This window comes from Vanacampus margaritifer, chromosome 3 (assembly GCF_051991255.1).
Source record: "Vanacampus margaritifer isolate UIUO_Vmar chromosome 3, RoL_Vmar_1.0, whole genome shotgun sequence".
Classification (NCBI taxonomy): Eukaryota; Metazoa; Chordata; class Actinopteri; order Syngnathiformes; family Syngnathidae; genus Vanacampus; species Vanacampus margaritifer.
The window spans coordinates 27804152-27816988 of record NC_135434.1 but is presented as its reverse complement, the minus strand read 5'-3'; the positions used below and the strand labels follow the sequence as shown (position 1 = coordinate 27816988).

At 41.4% G+C, this 12837-nt stretch overlaps 1 protein-coding gene across 1 annotated transcript in view; it reads left to right on the top strand.

Moving 5' to 3' along the window:
- Positions 1–12837, top strand: part of top3b (DNA topoisomerase III beta) — a 72739-nt gene that overhangs the window by 17013 nt on the left and 42889 nt on the right. The window contains exons 6-12 of the mRNA XM_077561384.1: positions 1493–1649; positions 1728–1841; positions 2124–2214; positions 2422–2576; positions 7366–7471; positions 11932–12078; positions 12176–12349. Coding sequence (XP_077417510.1) covers positions 1493–1649; positions 1728–1841; positions 2124–2214; positions 2422–2576; positions 7366–7471; positions 11932–12078; positions 12176–12349 — 944 coding nt within the window. The remainder of the gene's footprint in view (positions 1–1492; positions 1650–1727; positions 1842–2123; positions 2215–2421; positions 2577–7365; positions 7472–11931; positions 12079–12175; positions 12350–12837) is intronic.

Sequence of the window (12837 nt, the reverse complement as noted above, 5' to 3'; positions counted from 1 at the left end):
TCTCACCCTATCTCTAAGGGAGAGCCCGGCTACCCTGCGGAGGAAACTCATTTCGGCCGCTTGTATCCGGGATCTTGTTCTTTCGGTCACGACCCACAGCTCGTGACCATAGGTGAGGGCAGGAACGTAAATCGAGAGCTTTGCCTTTCGGCTCAGCTCCTTCTTCACTACAACGGACCGATACAGCGTCCGCATCACTGCAGACGCTGCACCGATCCGCCTGTCGATCTCCCGCTCTATCCTACCCTCACTCGTGAACAAGACCCAGAGCCAGTCTCTCAACTGAGAAGTCCTCATCTCCTCCAAAGCAGCCTCCAAACGGTTCACCTTCAAGGCAAGCCAAGCATCGGAAAGTTATTTCAAGCTTGGCCCTGCGCTTTGACTTCAGCCACCCCTGGCCTGCAGTCCCGATATACTGAGACACCACGCTGACAATAGGAGAGTTGGCAGGCGGACGAGCGTCGGCGCAGGCTGCACCGCAATAACTAAGGCAGGTCTCAACGCTGCCCTCCTCGGGCAGGAAGGAGGAGCCACAACCCGTACAGCGAGTGGCGTCCTTCATAACAGAAAAACCAAGCGGCAAAAGACACCGGAAATCCTAGCGCAGCCCAAGGTGGGAGAAGAAAGTGGCAAAAGAAAAGGGGAGGCATCCCTTTCAGGTCTGGCATCCTTCTGGACACTTACAATATAAATGAATGTACCAGAGCATGTCAGTGAATGTTTTGGGAGCAATACAAGCATGATATCTTCCACAGTGAGGCAAAGGTGTCTACAGTATGCAGTGGAAGGATATATTCATAATAATAAAATGTGCAGAAAAGTGGAATTCGCAACTATTGAGGCTAAAGACAACAACAACAAAGTCTCTCGTTCCGCATGGAAATTGTAATCCCGCAAAATAATTTCCATTATTAAATGTACCTGTGAACTAATTATGTGGTTTATTTCTCTGTAACAGAATGGTTTACTCTGAGGTCAATCAAAACGTGAAAGATGAAAACAAAATAAGTTCAAAGTGCCTGTTACGATTCTATGTTCACTTTGTGTAAATTAATGAAACATCACAGAGCTCCCAGTATGAGACCTAGCATAAACTACCTACTAGGCCCAGGGCATCAAGTTACCCAGCTAACATTAATAACAATGATCAAGATCAACCATGTATTTTTACGAGGCGTTGCGTCAGAAAGAACAATTTACACAATCTACACAATCACAATTTACACATTCCTTGGCCTCATCGCTTCTCTATTTTGCTTGTTGGAGGTCAATAACTTGTTGGAACTTTAGTTTGGTATGGTTTAATTGAAGTTGACATAAGTTTTGTAGATCGATTTTTACAATGGATTTCAATGGAGCGCAGACAAGCTTGACAGACCTTGGCCGTTTGGGGGGCGGGGTTTGCGAAAGGTCAATTGGTTTTGTTCTTTCACTGTTTTGAGGATGATAATTGAATATATGAAGTCTTTTCTGCATGTCAAATTGTTCTTAGGTTCCAAACCAAGTATTTCCAAGGAAAGTATGGAAATCTGGACTCTTCTTTAATATCGTTTGGACCCTGCCAGACCCCAACTCTTGGCTTCTGTGTGGAACGTCATGACAAAATCCAGTCCTTTAAACCAGAGAACTACTGGATTATAAATGCAAAGGTAGAGCACCTGTTAACATGTAAATCTGTCATCAATAAATGTGGTGGTGTTAAATTGAGAAGCATTTTCTTTTGTTAGGTGTTCAAAGGGAAGGACAACCCATTAACCCTTGATTGGAATCGAGTTAAGGTCTTTGACAAAGAGGTGGGACAAATGTTTGTCAACCTGGCCAAGACATCTAAAGATTCTCAGGTAAGTATATACACACAGACATAATCATTTTAAATTTGGTGTTTTTTGATTGCTACTTGCCAGTTGCCACTTTTCTAAACATAAAACCTAGAACATATTACAAGTAATTTATAATACATTTAAAACAATGTATCCTGTAACATTATTATTTTTCCTGTAATGTTTAGCTTTATATTGCATTTCATGATCTCAGTATATCTGTTAAGATTGAGCCAAGTTATGGCATAAACTTGTTATATCAGTATACCTCTTTGATACATATAATCTGCACTCCCAATACAGGTGGAGTCAGTGACTAAGAAGGAGAAGAGTAAGCAGAGACCCCTGGCTTTAAATACTGTAGAAATGTTGAGAGTGGCAAGCTCTTCCCTCGGTATGTTACAATATTATTAGCACGACATTATTTAGCTTGGACACATAGTAGTTGGGTAAAAAATAAATAATAATAAAACATTTTCAAACTAAATATGTAAAAAAACAACAACAATGTGGTAATCTAATATTATTAATCTAATATTTAATCTTGTACTTTCTGTTAGATGTGTGCTCTTATTAGATACTTTTTTTTTTTATGTCTCAGGTATGGGTCCTCAGTATACTATGCAGATTGCTGAACGTTTGTACACGCAGGGCTACATCAGCTATCCTCGGACAGAAACGACCCACTATCCAGAAAACTTTGATCTGAAAGGAACACTTAAGCAGCAGACCAACTGTCGTTTGTGGGGAGAGGAGGTAAGAGTATGCCAGAGCGATTCATTGCTTGATGCATTCAGAAACATACTGTATGTGGATAATTGACTTTTTAATTGCCTGATTACATTACAAGTGAAATTACATTATCATGTAGGTCTGGGCAATAAATCAAATTCATTTGATTAATTTATCATTTTAAAAATGGATGATTTGAAAATTAGCTAATTCGTGAAATTTAGGCACTTATAAATACACTCTTCTTCTGGATTATTCAAGGGATTACACCATTTAGTATATTAAGGTCTTCCACAGTTAAATATAGGCATATAATGATTAAATATTACCTTTGACACCATGGGAATGTAATTTTTTTAAAATTAAATATTAGGTGTTTTGCTGGTTATTTTCCTAACGCTGAAGTAAAACATCTGGTTCAGTAAAACCCCGCCTCTCCTCGTGTGCTTGCCGCACCCTCGGCGAACTGGCTGCAGCCTGCTGTTGGAGCTCTGCGTTTGAAAATGCCTCTGAATGGCCACGCAACGCAAGCCATCAATTCTTCAATAAACATTTGAAACAAAACAGCTCCTTGCCGCAAGAAATTGGGGAGGAAGGGAAGAAGAGAGAGGAAAGAAGGAGGGGAAAAAAATGAGAGGGTTGTGAACCGCCGACCTGCTGCTTACAAGGCGGTTACGCTAACCACTACATTATCCCTTCAGTTAGGTTCAGCAGCGCAAAGATTTTACTTGTAGTTTACACCAGTGTCAGTCAGAACCTTTTCTGGAATTTTAAGACGGCCAATTGTCATTGCACTTAAGCATTGCAAATGTGAAGTATAATTAATTGCTTTGAAATCATTTGGACAGAACTTGACTTTTGTCACTATCCCATGGAGGTCTCAGAGAAAGTGGGCATGTGTTTAGTCCGCAGAGGCGGTGCAGGGGTGGATTCACTTCTAATGACGTCAAAAAGTGCCAACAACTCATTTTCTCAGGTTGGGAGGGCCTGGTGCTTGGAGAGCAGAATGACCTAACATTTCTCATAGAGAGGTGAATGGAGGAAAACACTACTTAGGTGATGTTTTTGGTGAGGAATTAGCATTTTAACATGGCTAAAAGCTGTTGTTCTTTAGTTCTGCCGAAAGGCAAAGCTCTTGATTTAACGGTCGATCTATGTTCCTACCCTCACCTACCGAAAGAACTTGACCCCGGATAAGCGGCAGATGTGTGATGGATGGATGTTTATTTATAAAGGCTACTTTTATCATTATCCCATAGAGGGAGGTCTCAGAGAAAGTGGGCGTGCGTTAAGTCCGCAGAGGCGGTGCGGGGGTGGGGCCGCACGCAATGACGTCAAACCGTGCCAACAACTCGTTTTCTCAGGTTGGGAGGGGCTGGGTCTTAGAGAGCAGAATAATCTAGAATTTCTCATACAGGGGCGAATGGAGGAAAACACAACTCATGTTTTTGGTGAGGAATTAGCATTTTAATATGGCTAAAAGTCCCAAAAAGGTGATTTTTCATGTTGCAGTCCCTTTAAAGCAGATTCCCTTTCTTTAAACATGGAAAGTAAATCACCAAGTAGCCTTGGTCCAGAATATTGAAAAATAATTGAGGTAAGCAGACTCGTTTACAGCTACCAGCCAGGCACTCGTTGGTAATGCTAACAGCTAGCTGCTAACCACTTATATCAGAGACTTCTGCGGTATCATACAATGACGGTGTAATTAATTGGTGGTTTTTCGAGATAGCGTTGAAGCTAGCCATCACGCCTTGATGTGGGCCAACTTCAAAATAAAAGTCATTGACTTTATTTTGAAGTTAGCCTTAACGTAGGTGGCGTGTTACGTTGAGTATTTTTCAGCTTACTTGACATGTCTGTATGGTGTCGAGACGAGGTAGAAAAAAAAATCCTGTATCATTAATTAGAGGACTAATTTCACCCAAGTTTCCAAAATGCTCCCATAGTGCGACTTGCATGATCCACAAGAGTTTTCAACTTCCTCTACTGCTATTCTAGTGAATGTGGGCTGATCATGTTGCTTTCGTGTGAAATGCGCACTTTGTTCTTTTTTTCCCCCCACTAACCAATCCGCGGATCGTGCGCAATCCGAACCGTGGGGCCTGATCCGAACCGACCACGGATCAGTGATGATCGGGAGTGTGGGTGGCTTGGTGTTGTGCCCGCCCCGCTCCGGTGGACCTCCTGGGGCAGACCGCAGTATGGAGCAGTGCTGCGGTCCCCTGTCTGTGTGTCCCCCCCCCATTATTTTTTTTAATGCACCACATACGCTCATTGACATGCCTGGGGGAGTCGTGGGGGGAGCGGGGGCTGTGGACCGGTGGGGTGCCTGGCGGGCCTGCAGTGCCCCGTCCTGCTGAGTTGGGTTGGGGGCGCGGGCCGCGTTGGGGTGGGGGGCGCTCCTGCTCCTGGGTTTTCTCTCCGGCCGGTGGCCCCTGCGGGGCCTGGGGGTCGTCCTTTGGCGCTGCCGCGGCCTGGGGGGCCCTGAGGTGTTGCGCTTGCTCTGTCCTGGCGGGGGTCGACGGCTCCCCTCTTTGGTGGAGATTTTCATGCATGCCAGATCCACCACACCAGCATCTACCGAAACTCAGACACAATCTGCTTCTTCCTCAGGTCATTGAATCGGTGGAGGCTGGTGTCTGTGGATCTCACTCTGCTTCGTCTGTCCTTCCTACCTTTCCTCAGTCTCTCCTTTGGGCCCTTGAGGTCTCCCTGATTTGTTGGAATTCAGATGTCTCTGGGGTTGGTGAAGGACTCTGGTTAGTGGCCTGGTGGGTGATGTCTGGTCAGTGCTGGACTTCACTTTCCTTTCTTTTCTTTAGTCCTTCTTCGGGTCTCCTGACGGCCCCACGACTGGACACGGCTGGATTCTGAAGTGTTCGGTTTAGGTGAACAGTATGGGATTTTTTAATAGGTTTTAGAGGCACTAATGAATACACGCACGCATGCGCACACACACACACACACACACGCACGCACACCCACATACAAAAAAAAAAAAGGGAGAGCAATGATGATGACATGTCAAATGAACAATACTGAGCTCTCCAGAAAAAAATAAAAAAGTGATGATCCGTTGCACCGCTACTCGTCAGTGAGACCAAAATACCTCCGCTGATTGGTTGTAGCATCCAGCGACAGTTGTAGCATCCAGCGACAGTGCCAAAATTTGAAAAAAATTCTGCTTTCTAATATCATGTCGCAGGCCTTTGTGTCCAGGTCTACGTGCACGAGCGTGAAATTTCACAATGAATGAAATGAATGTCACCTGTCGCGCCATGGGAGGGGCAGGCGATTTTCCTTGTCGCCCTGCTTCTTGGAAAATGAATTTAGAGTGAGCGACATCACCCTCCTGTGTGTTGCGCCCATAAAGGACAAGCTAGTTATTTTCGTACGAGGCCAATTCCTTTATTTTTCTTGTAGATTGAAAATGCATCAGATTTATACATCACTTTTCTGGACACTCAGATGCTTTACAATGCAGGCTTTCCTATAGGGTTATATAAGGCCACAAAATTATTAATTAGATCTGCAAAGGAAGTCATTGAGTCACAAAACTGTTCCGCAAAAGAAAAATAAATTGAGCATTGTGTATACTGACTTCCCCCGTCAACGAATGACGAATAGTAATCGCTGGATGTCAGTCGGTCGGTTGACAATCCACCCCTGGGTCGAATTTTGCCCAGACCAACGGGCAAGTTTTCTGATGGAAACCCTGCAATGGATACATTTTTCTTGCAATCACACATTCACACTCTGGCGGCAGTAACCTAGGTAAGCAGCCACAGCTGCCCTGGGGCAGGCTGACGGAAGTATGGTTGCCAGGAAGAATCCCATTCTGTTACAATAATTCAGGGAGTCCTGGCCAAGACAAGCTGCAGATAGTTGCATAAAAAAATAAGAGACAAAACAAGACTCCACATGGCTATAAGCTACTACTGCATCATAGACGTCATACATGCATGAGATGTATAACAAGCAAATTGTTTAAAAATAACATCTAGTTAAATTCTAGTAAAAGTTCAAATCTAGTTGCATTTTTCTGTCATTACTGATTTTAAATCATTTTTAAAAACACTGAATGATGGGAGTGATTCCAGATTCAATGTTGTTTGTAGTTCATTCTAAACAATTGGAGCATATGTTTACAAAGCTGTTTTACCAAGTTCTGTTGTTTTACTCAAGTTCTGTTGTTTTACTCAAGTTATGGAATAGTTAATAGCATTATTATTTAGCTTTGATTTACAAGTCTTTTTTTATAGGAATGCACAATAACTATTCTATAATTATTGAACCGAAATTGGGAAGGAAATTACGTCACATATTCATCAAAACTGGAGCGATAACAAAAAAAGTCTAAAATTTTGTGTTTTACTGTCACTTTAAAAGCCCCAAGCATTTGCTTTATGACATAGGAGGCGCGGCTGGGTGTGATTTCAGAAGCAACACAGTACTCGAGTACAAGAGGAAGAAAATGAACAAATGTCTAATCTGTTGTTAGTCAGTGTAAATGTTCCAAATACTTTTGCTCACCTAAAATTGTTTTCATCTGTTGTGAGGATAAGCGGTTCGGGAAATGGATGGATGAATGTATCAGATACAGACATACAGCAAATACCTACTTGAAAATATTGTATAGTACAGCTCTCATGTCTCATTCATCTTTTGTGTCAAATCAAAACGTTTACAGCATATAAAGTAATTGGTGTCATTGTTGTTATATTATGGTAAAGTACTTTTTTCACATAACCGTACATGGCAAATGTACAGTATAATCAAAATTCGGTGTGGCTGTGTTTTTAATCATTAGGTGAAAAATCTTCTATCAAATGGAATAAACCATCCCAAGAAGGGAGTTGATGTTGGTGATCATCCACCTATAACTCCCATGCGTGCTACCTCAGAAGAAGAATTGGGTGAGTCTTATACCCAGCTCAAACTACTTGACATGTTTTGTCTTTCATGATACTCATGCTGTCAGATTAACCGATAAATTTAATCGGTGTTGTGGACCGGAAGTGTAGCCACACTACACGCCTGAAACCGACAAGACACCACTCAATCATCATGTGTTGTTATGCCAAGAGCACCACGTCCTCACTGTTTGTCGTGGAGGGGGCACAAAAAAAGAGGCAGGGCAGGATGTATATGTGTCAGGCTCAGTCAACCTAAAATATTTAATAAACAACAGACAAGGAAGGAAGACAAGAGACTTAGATTTTTTTTTTGCTCGCAAGGAGAACGAGAGATGTGCTCGGTTACAATCTCCTACGGGCTCTGAAGCACACTCCGCCAAGCCCTCTCTTTTTGTTGGGTAGTCCCTAGTTACATAGCTGTTGCTGCTCTAAAGAGGAGGCTCGGTCACACAGCAGCAACATTAATATTGTGTTTTCAAGGTTTGAAAAGTGCTTGAATTTTGGGTGAAGTGCTTGTAAATGCTTGAAAGTGTTCATCATATTTCTCGGCAGTTTGACTCAATTAAGGGTGGAATTAATCCTGAGTAAATAGAGTAGGAAAAAAAATCAGTGAGGGCTTTTTCCTGCCTCGAGTACTCGTTTATTCAGCAATCTGCGGGCAGGGCAGCCTCTCAAAGTCAAATTCAAGCTAGCAGCCGCTATGATTGCTTCCTCAGGTTAATTTCAGATCAAAAGACTCCCAAGTCATCCATGTCCATAAAGTGTTACTTATGATGCTTTTATTTTGAATTTTCCACCGCGTTATGTGACTTTGTTTGCTCTCCTGGAAACGGTAGCTTGCTAGACTCACTCTAGCGGTGGCTGCTGTGGCCGAGCCGCCAAACGTGGGGATGACCGCGGCTTCGATGGCTCGTCAAAGTACGTCGCCACGTGAAAGTGCTGTGTTACGCAAAAAAGATTGGGCACCGGACCACTGCTCAGAGCTGCCTTGTGGATAAACTCAAATGGTTGCTAATTAAGGTCCACACCAACATGTTAGGCTAACTCAAATGTGCTAAATATGAATTGAATGTCTTATTTTTTTATAGAGCAGAATTTTTTTTTGCATTTTTGTGTGGCCCTGGCATAGTTTTTTCTGAAAGTTTAATTAAAAACAGATAGTAACTGATAAAAATGATAATCAGTCACATCAAAATGACGTCTCCAAACAACATTTATTCACTACTTAATCAAGATTCACTTGAAAACATGTCTACAGTGCCCATAAAAAAAAAAAAAACTGTGCTGACATCATGAGCAAAATATAAAACACCATTAGCCCTTCTTAGGACTCCTAAAACAGGACAAATTGCTCTCTTGCCTCCACTGTGCTGGATATAAGAACATTGCTAGCATGAAGACCACGGGTGCTGCTGACTCTATTCATTAAAAAAAAAAAAGCACCAATCACCTCCGGTGCTGATTTGAGGACCATGCGATAATATTTTATACACCATTTACAGTATATTTGAACCTGTAACGCGAAAGAATAAAATTCCTTATTTGCCTTATTATTGTTCAGCTGGTCCAAATTCATTAATGCACAACCACTACCCTCCCGTATAATGTAAATGTAAAATTTGAAAAATAAAACAAATTTAAGAAAAAAGAAACCAACTGTTTTTTCATCAAGTGAAAATGTGTTATTTTTTGTTGTGAACTTAAAAATACTTAATCCAAGCAAAAATATATTTTAAAATGATTACTCGAGTACTCTATAGTATTTTCAGTCAAGTATTCGAATCCTGAAATACTTGACTTAATATAGGCTAATTATAAAATGGAAAAAAATAAAATAAGTTTCCTTAAAAATGAAAGCAACTTGATCTGTTGGCTTTGCACGCGCCATTACATTCGGTTGTTGTCTTGAATCCCGTGACATCGTCGCCCCCATGAGGACAGTGGTTCATCGGTCCATCATGCTGGGAGGTTTTCGTTTTAATAAACATTGACGGGAAAATGAAAAATACAAACTTTGGATAAAGCATGCACCAAATCCACGTGTAGCCTCCTGCAAAGTATGCAAAAAAGAAATTCAGCTTTTCGCTATCGGAGAGTCATCTCTCTCCAGTCATATAAAGTAAGCCACAGAATTATTAAACCTACAAGTTAACTAACGTTAGCTAAGATTTTTTTGTTTACCTTTTGGTACATGCCAGATCTAAACTGCTAGATGTCAGTCAGCGCTAGATTACATATTAATAAAAAAAGTAAGCGTTTGTCAATGATAAATTATAATGCTCAGAAGAACTGCACTCAACTAAAAATATAAGCGGAGCTTGTTAGCGCACATGATGTAAGGTAAACACTAGGGGTGTAATATACGTGAGTGTGTTAATACGTTTGGGTACGACATTTTCGATTTGGTCCACTAGCTACTGTATTCTCATTAAATTTATTAGCGGGAGCTGACGCGCCGCGGAAACAAAGCCTAGTAGGCGAGTTTTTGCATGGACGCTATTGAGTGGCGCACGTGCTAGAGGCAGGCACAGCAAAGACAGCCAGGTGAAGGGTACTGAAAAGACTGGAAAATTGATCTTGAAAGTTCTAAAAAAGTGTTATTTGAATTTGGCCATGCAAAAGGTGTACAAAGCCTGAAAGTTATACCGATAAATAAATGCTTTGCAATACTATAGGAGTAAATATGCGATAACTTATGTACATTTCTTCTAACAGTGTGACTGGAGCATGTGGGCACGAGGGCGGGCACAGAGGTCAAGGCGGCAGCACCTGGCCTGACTTCTATAGAAAAGATATCGGCTATATCCCTCCCAAAGACGTGATCGATCCTCACTAAATATATGTGCACATCCCTACTTACGCCTAAATCATACTCTGAAAATATTAGGACAGTCACAATATTTTTGTTTGTACTTTTGTACTATTCATGTCGCCATTGCCTATGACGGTGGCAATGTTGGGAGGTGGCTCCCCGTCCATAACATAAAAAATAATGTGACCTTTGATATTTTGTATCATATATAATTGTATGATTTGGGGATGAGTACAGAAGTGCACAACCTTTGGTGAAGATTGCTCACGGTTTTGGGACAAAGAAATTGTGCTTGCCGGCCCCCACTCAAAGAAGAAGAACCTGAATCATGTCTTCATGTCTTAAAATAATTGTTGCACAATGCTTACGCTGCCTTTCACTATGTGTGTGAGCTCCAGTGGCAACAGGGTAAATTTTTTTTCGTGTTGCACCTGTCTAGACCTGTCTCATGAGCTATCCAGGGCAACAAAAAAAAAGCCAGGGGGCTGGTCAGGGTGTGATTGACGTTTCGCTCCCTCTGGCTATTGGTCAATGCTGCGGAACCAAATGGATGTATGTATGTCGCATTGTGCGACAAGACGAGCAAAAATTCTGACATGCCAGACTTTCGTTGTTGTGGTCGTGAAGTGTCCCAGACACCAGGTGACCAATCGTTCAGTGGGTCACACTACACAGGCAAGACAACTCAAAACCATTCACGACATGCACACGTCTGTCAGGTTAAAATTGGGCTATTTTCTTGTAGTCTGACCAGGGCATGACAGCTAATTAATTTTTGATGAAAATATGTGTGACACCTATGCTGAGTCCCCTTCAACGATGTTTAGAGCTACTATTTAACTAATTCACTCCCAGCCATTTTCACTGAGGCAACCCCCTTCGCTCCTGGCTGTTTTACTGGATTTTGACTGATTTTGCAAGGTCTACAGAATATTCTTTTTTGTTGCTATAAAAACAAGGAACTGACCAAAAGAAAGATTAGAGTCTCTTGTTTCATCAGCAAAAAAAGTTTGTATTTGTTTCCGTTTTGCAGCAATTAGCATTGGAATTTAGCTAAATTTAATCATTATTCACAAACCTGGGTAAAATAGCTTGTTGCAACATGGTCCTGGCTGATCTCTTATACTCTGCTGTCACCTGCTGGTCGTTTTTTTTTAAATAACTACCCTTACTTTAGGTGACCTCTTGATGTCAAAAGCTGTATCAAAGCTTTCTGTATGCTCTAGCATAAAAAAACGTGGTTATTTATAAGTTTTTGGGTTTGAATGAGTTAAACATAATCTATCATTCATGCACTTCCTTGCATGATTGATGTTTTCAGTTCTTTTAAACTCTTTACAGTATAAGTAACAGAATATTGTGGCATTTAATATGTGCTATTAATAAAATAAGCAAAGTAATAAATGCCTTTGAAAAGGATCAGTTAGAATGAACAAAGTTGAAGTAAGCAAATTTAAGACTAAAACGGATTAGGTTAAATGTAGTCAGATGTTCTCAATAATAATAATAACAATGTTTTAAGTCTGCATCTGTGAAGAGTAAATCATATTGTGCAGATTAGTGATAAGGCTTCCTTAGGCGCTCTGTACCCCATATTCAGTTTTCAACTGTTTCCAACTACTAATTGGCGCTGCTCTTTTTCTTAAAGGAAGTGATGGCTGGCGCCTTTATGAGTACATCACAAGACATTTCATTGCTACAGTTAGTCAGGACTGCAAGTATCTGCAGACAACCATTGTTTTCAACATCGGCACTGAAACGTTCACATGTAGTGGAAAAACCCTGATCTCACCAGGTAAATTATGTAATACAGACAATTGTTTTCACCAAGGACAGCTGGGCATTTTGGGTTTCCTTGGTTTAATAATTGAATACTCTTTTTTCATGCCCAGGTTACACAGCTTTGATGCCATGGCAGGGCATCCCTCTTGAAGAAGCCCTACCTGTCTGTGAAAGTGGAGATGTTTTCACAGTAGATGAGATCAAGCTGGTGGAAAAGCAGACTAGTCCTCCAGACTACTTGACAGAGGCTGAGCTAATCACTCTTATGGAGAAACACGGCATTGGTACTTCAAAGAACTAACTGTGTGTTATAAACGTTGTGTTCATTCATTTGTGTGATGTTGGCTCTACAAATAAGTAACAACCTTTCTTGATGATGCTGATAATTAAACTCGTAGCAGCAGCGCCACAGTAATGTGATATTATACATATACATTGCTGCTCAAAGGTTTGTGAACCTCTTGAGCAATTTTGATTTTCCAATTGTTTTAACCAGATTTTGTTGTTCAATCTGAACCATTACATTGTATATAAAATAACAGGTGTAGGTTTAGCATTTCAATGACATCCAAACCAGATGCCCGAGCCACCTCAACTGGTTCTTCTCAACGCGGAGGAGTAGCGACTCGACACTGAGTCCCTCCCGGATGACAGAGCTTCTCACCCTATCTCTAAGAGAGAGCCTGAATACCCTGCGGAGGAAACTCATTTTGGCCGCTTGTATCCGGGATGTTGTTCTTTTGGTCACGACCCACAGCTCGTGACTATAGGT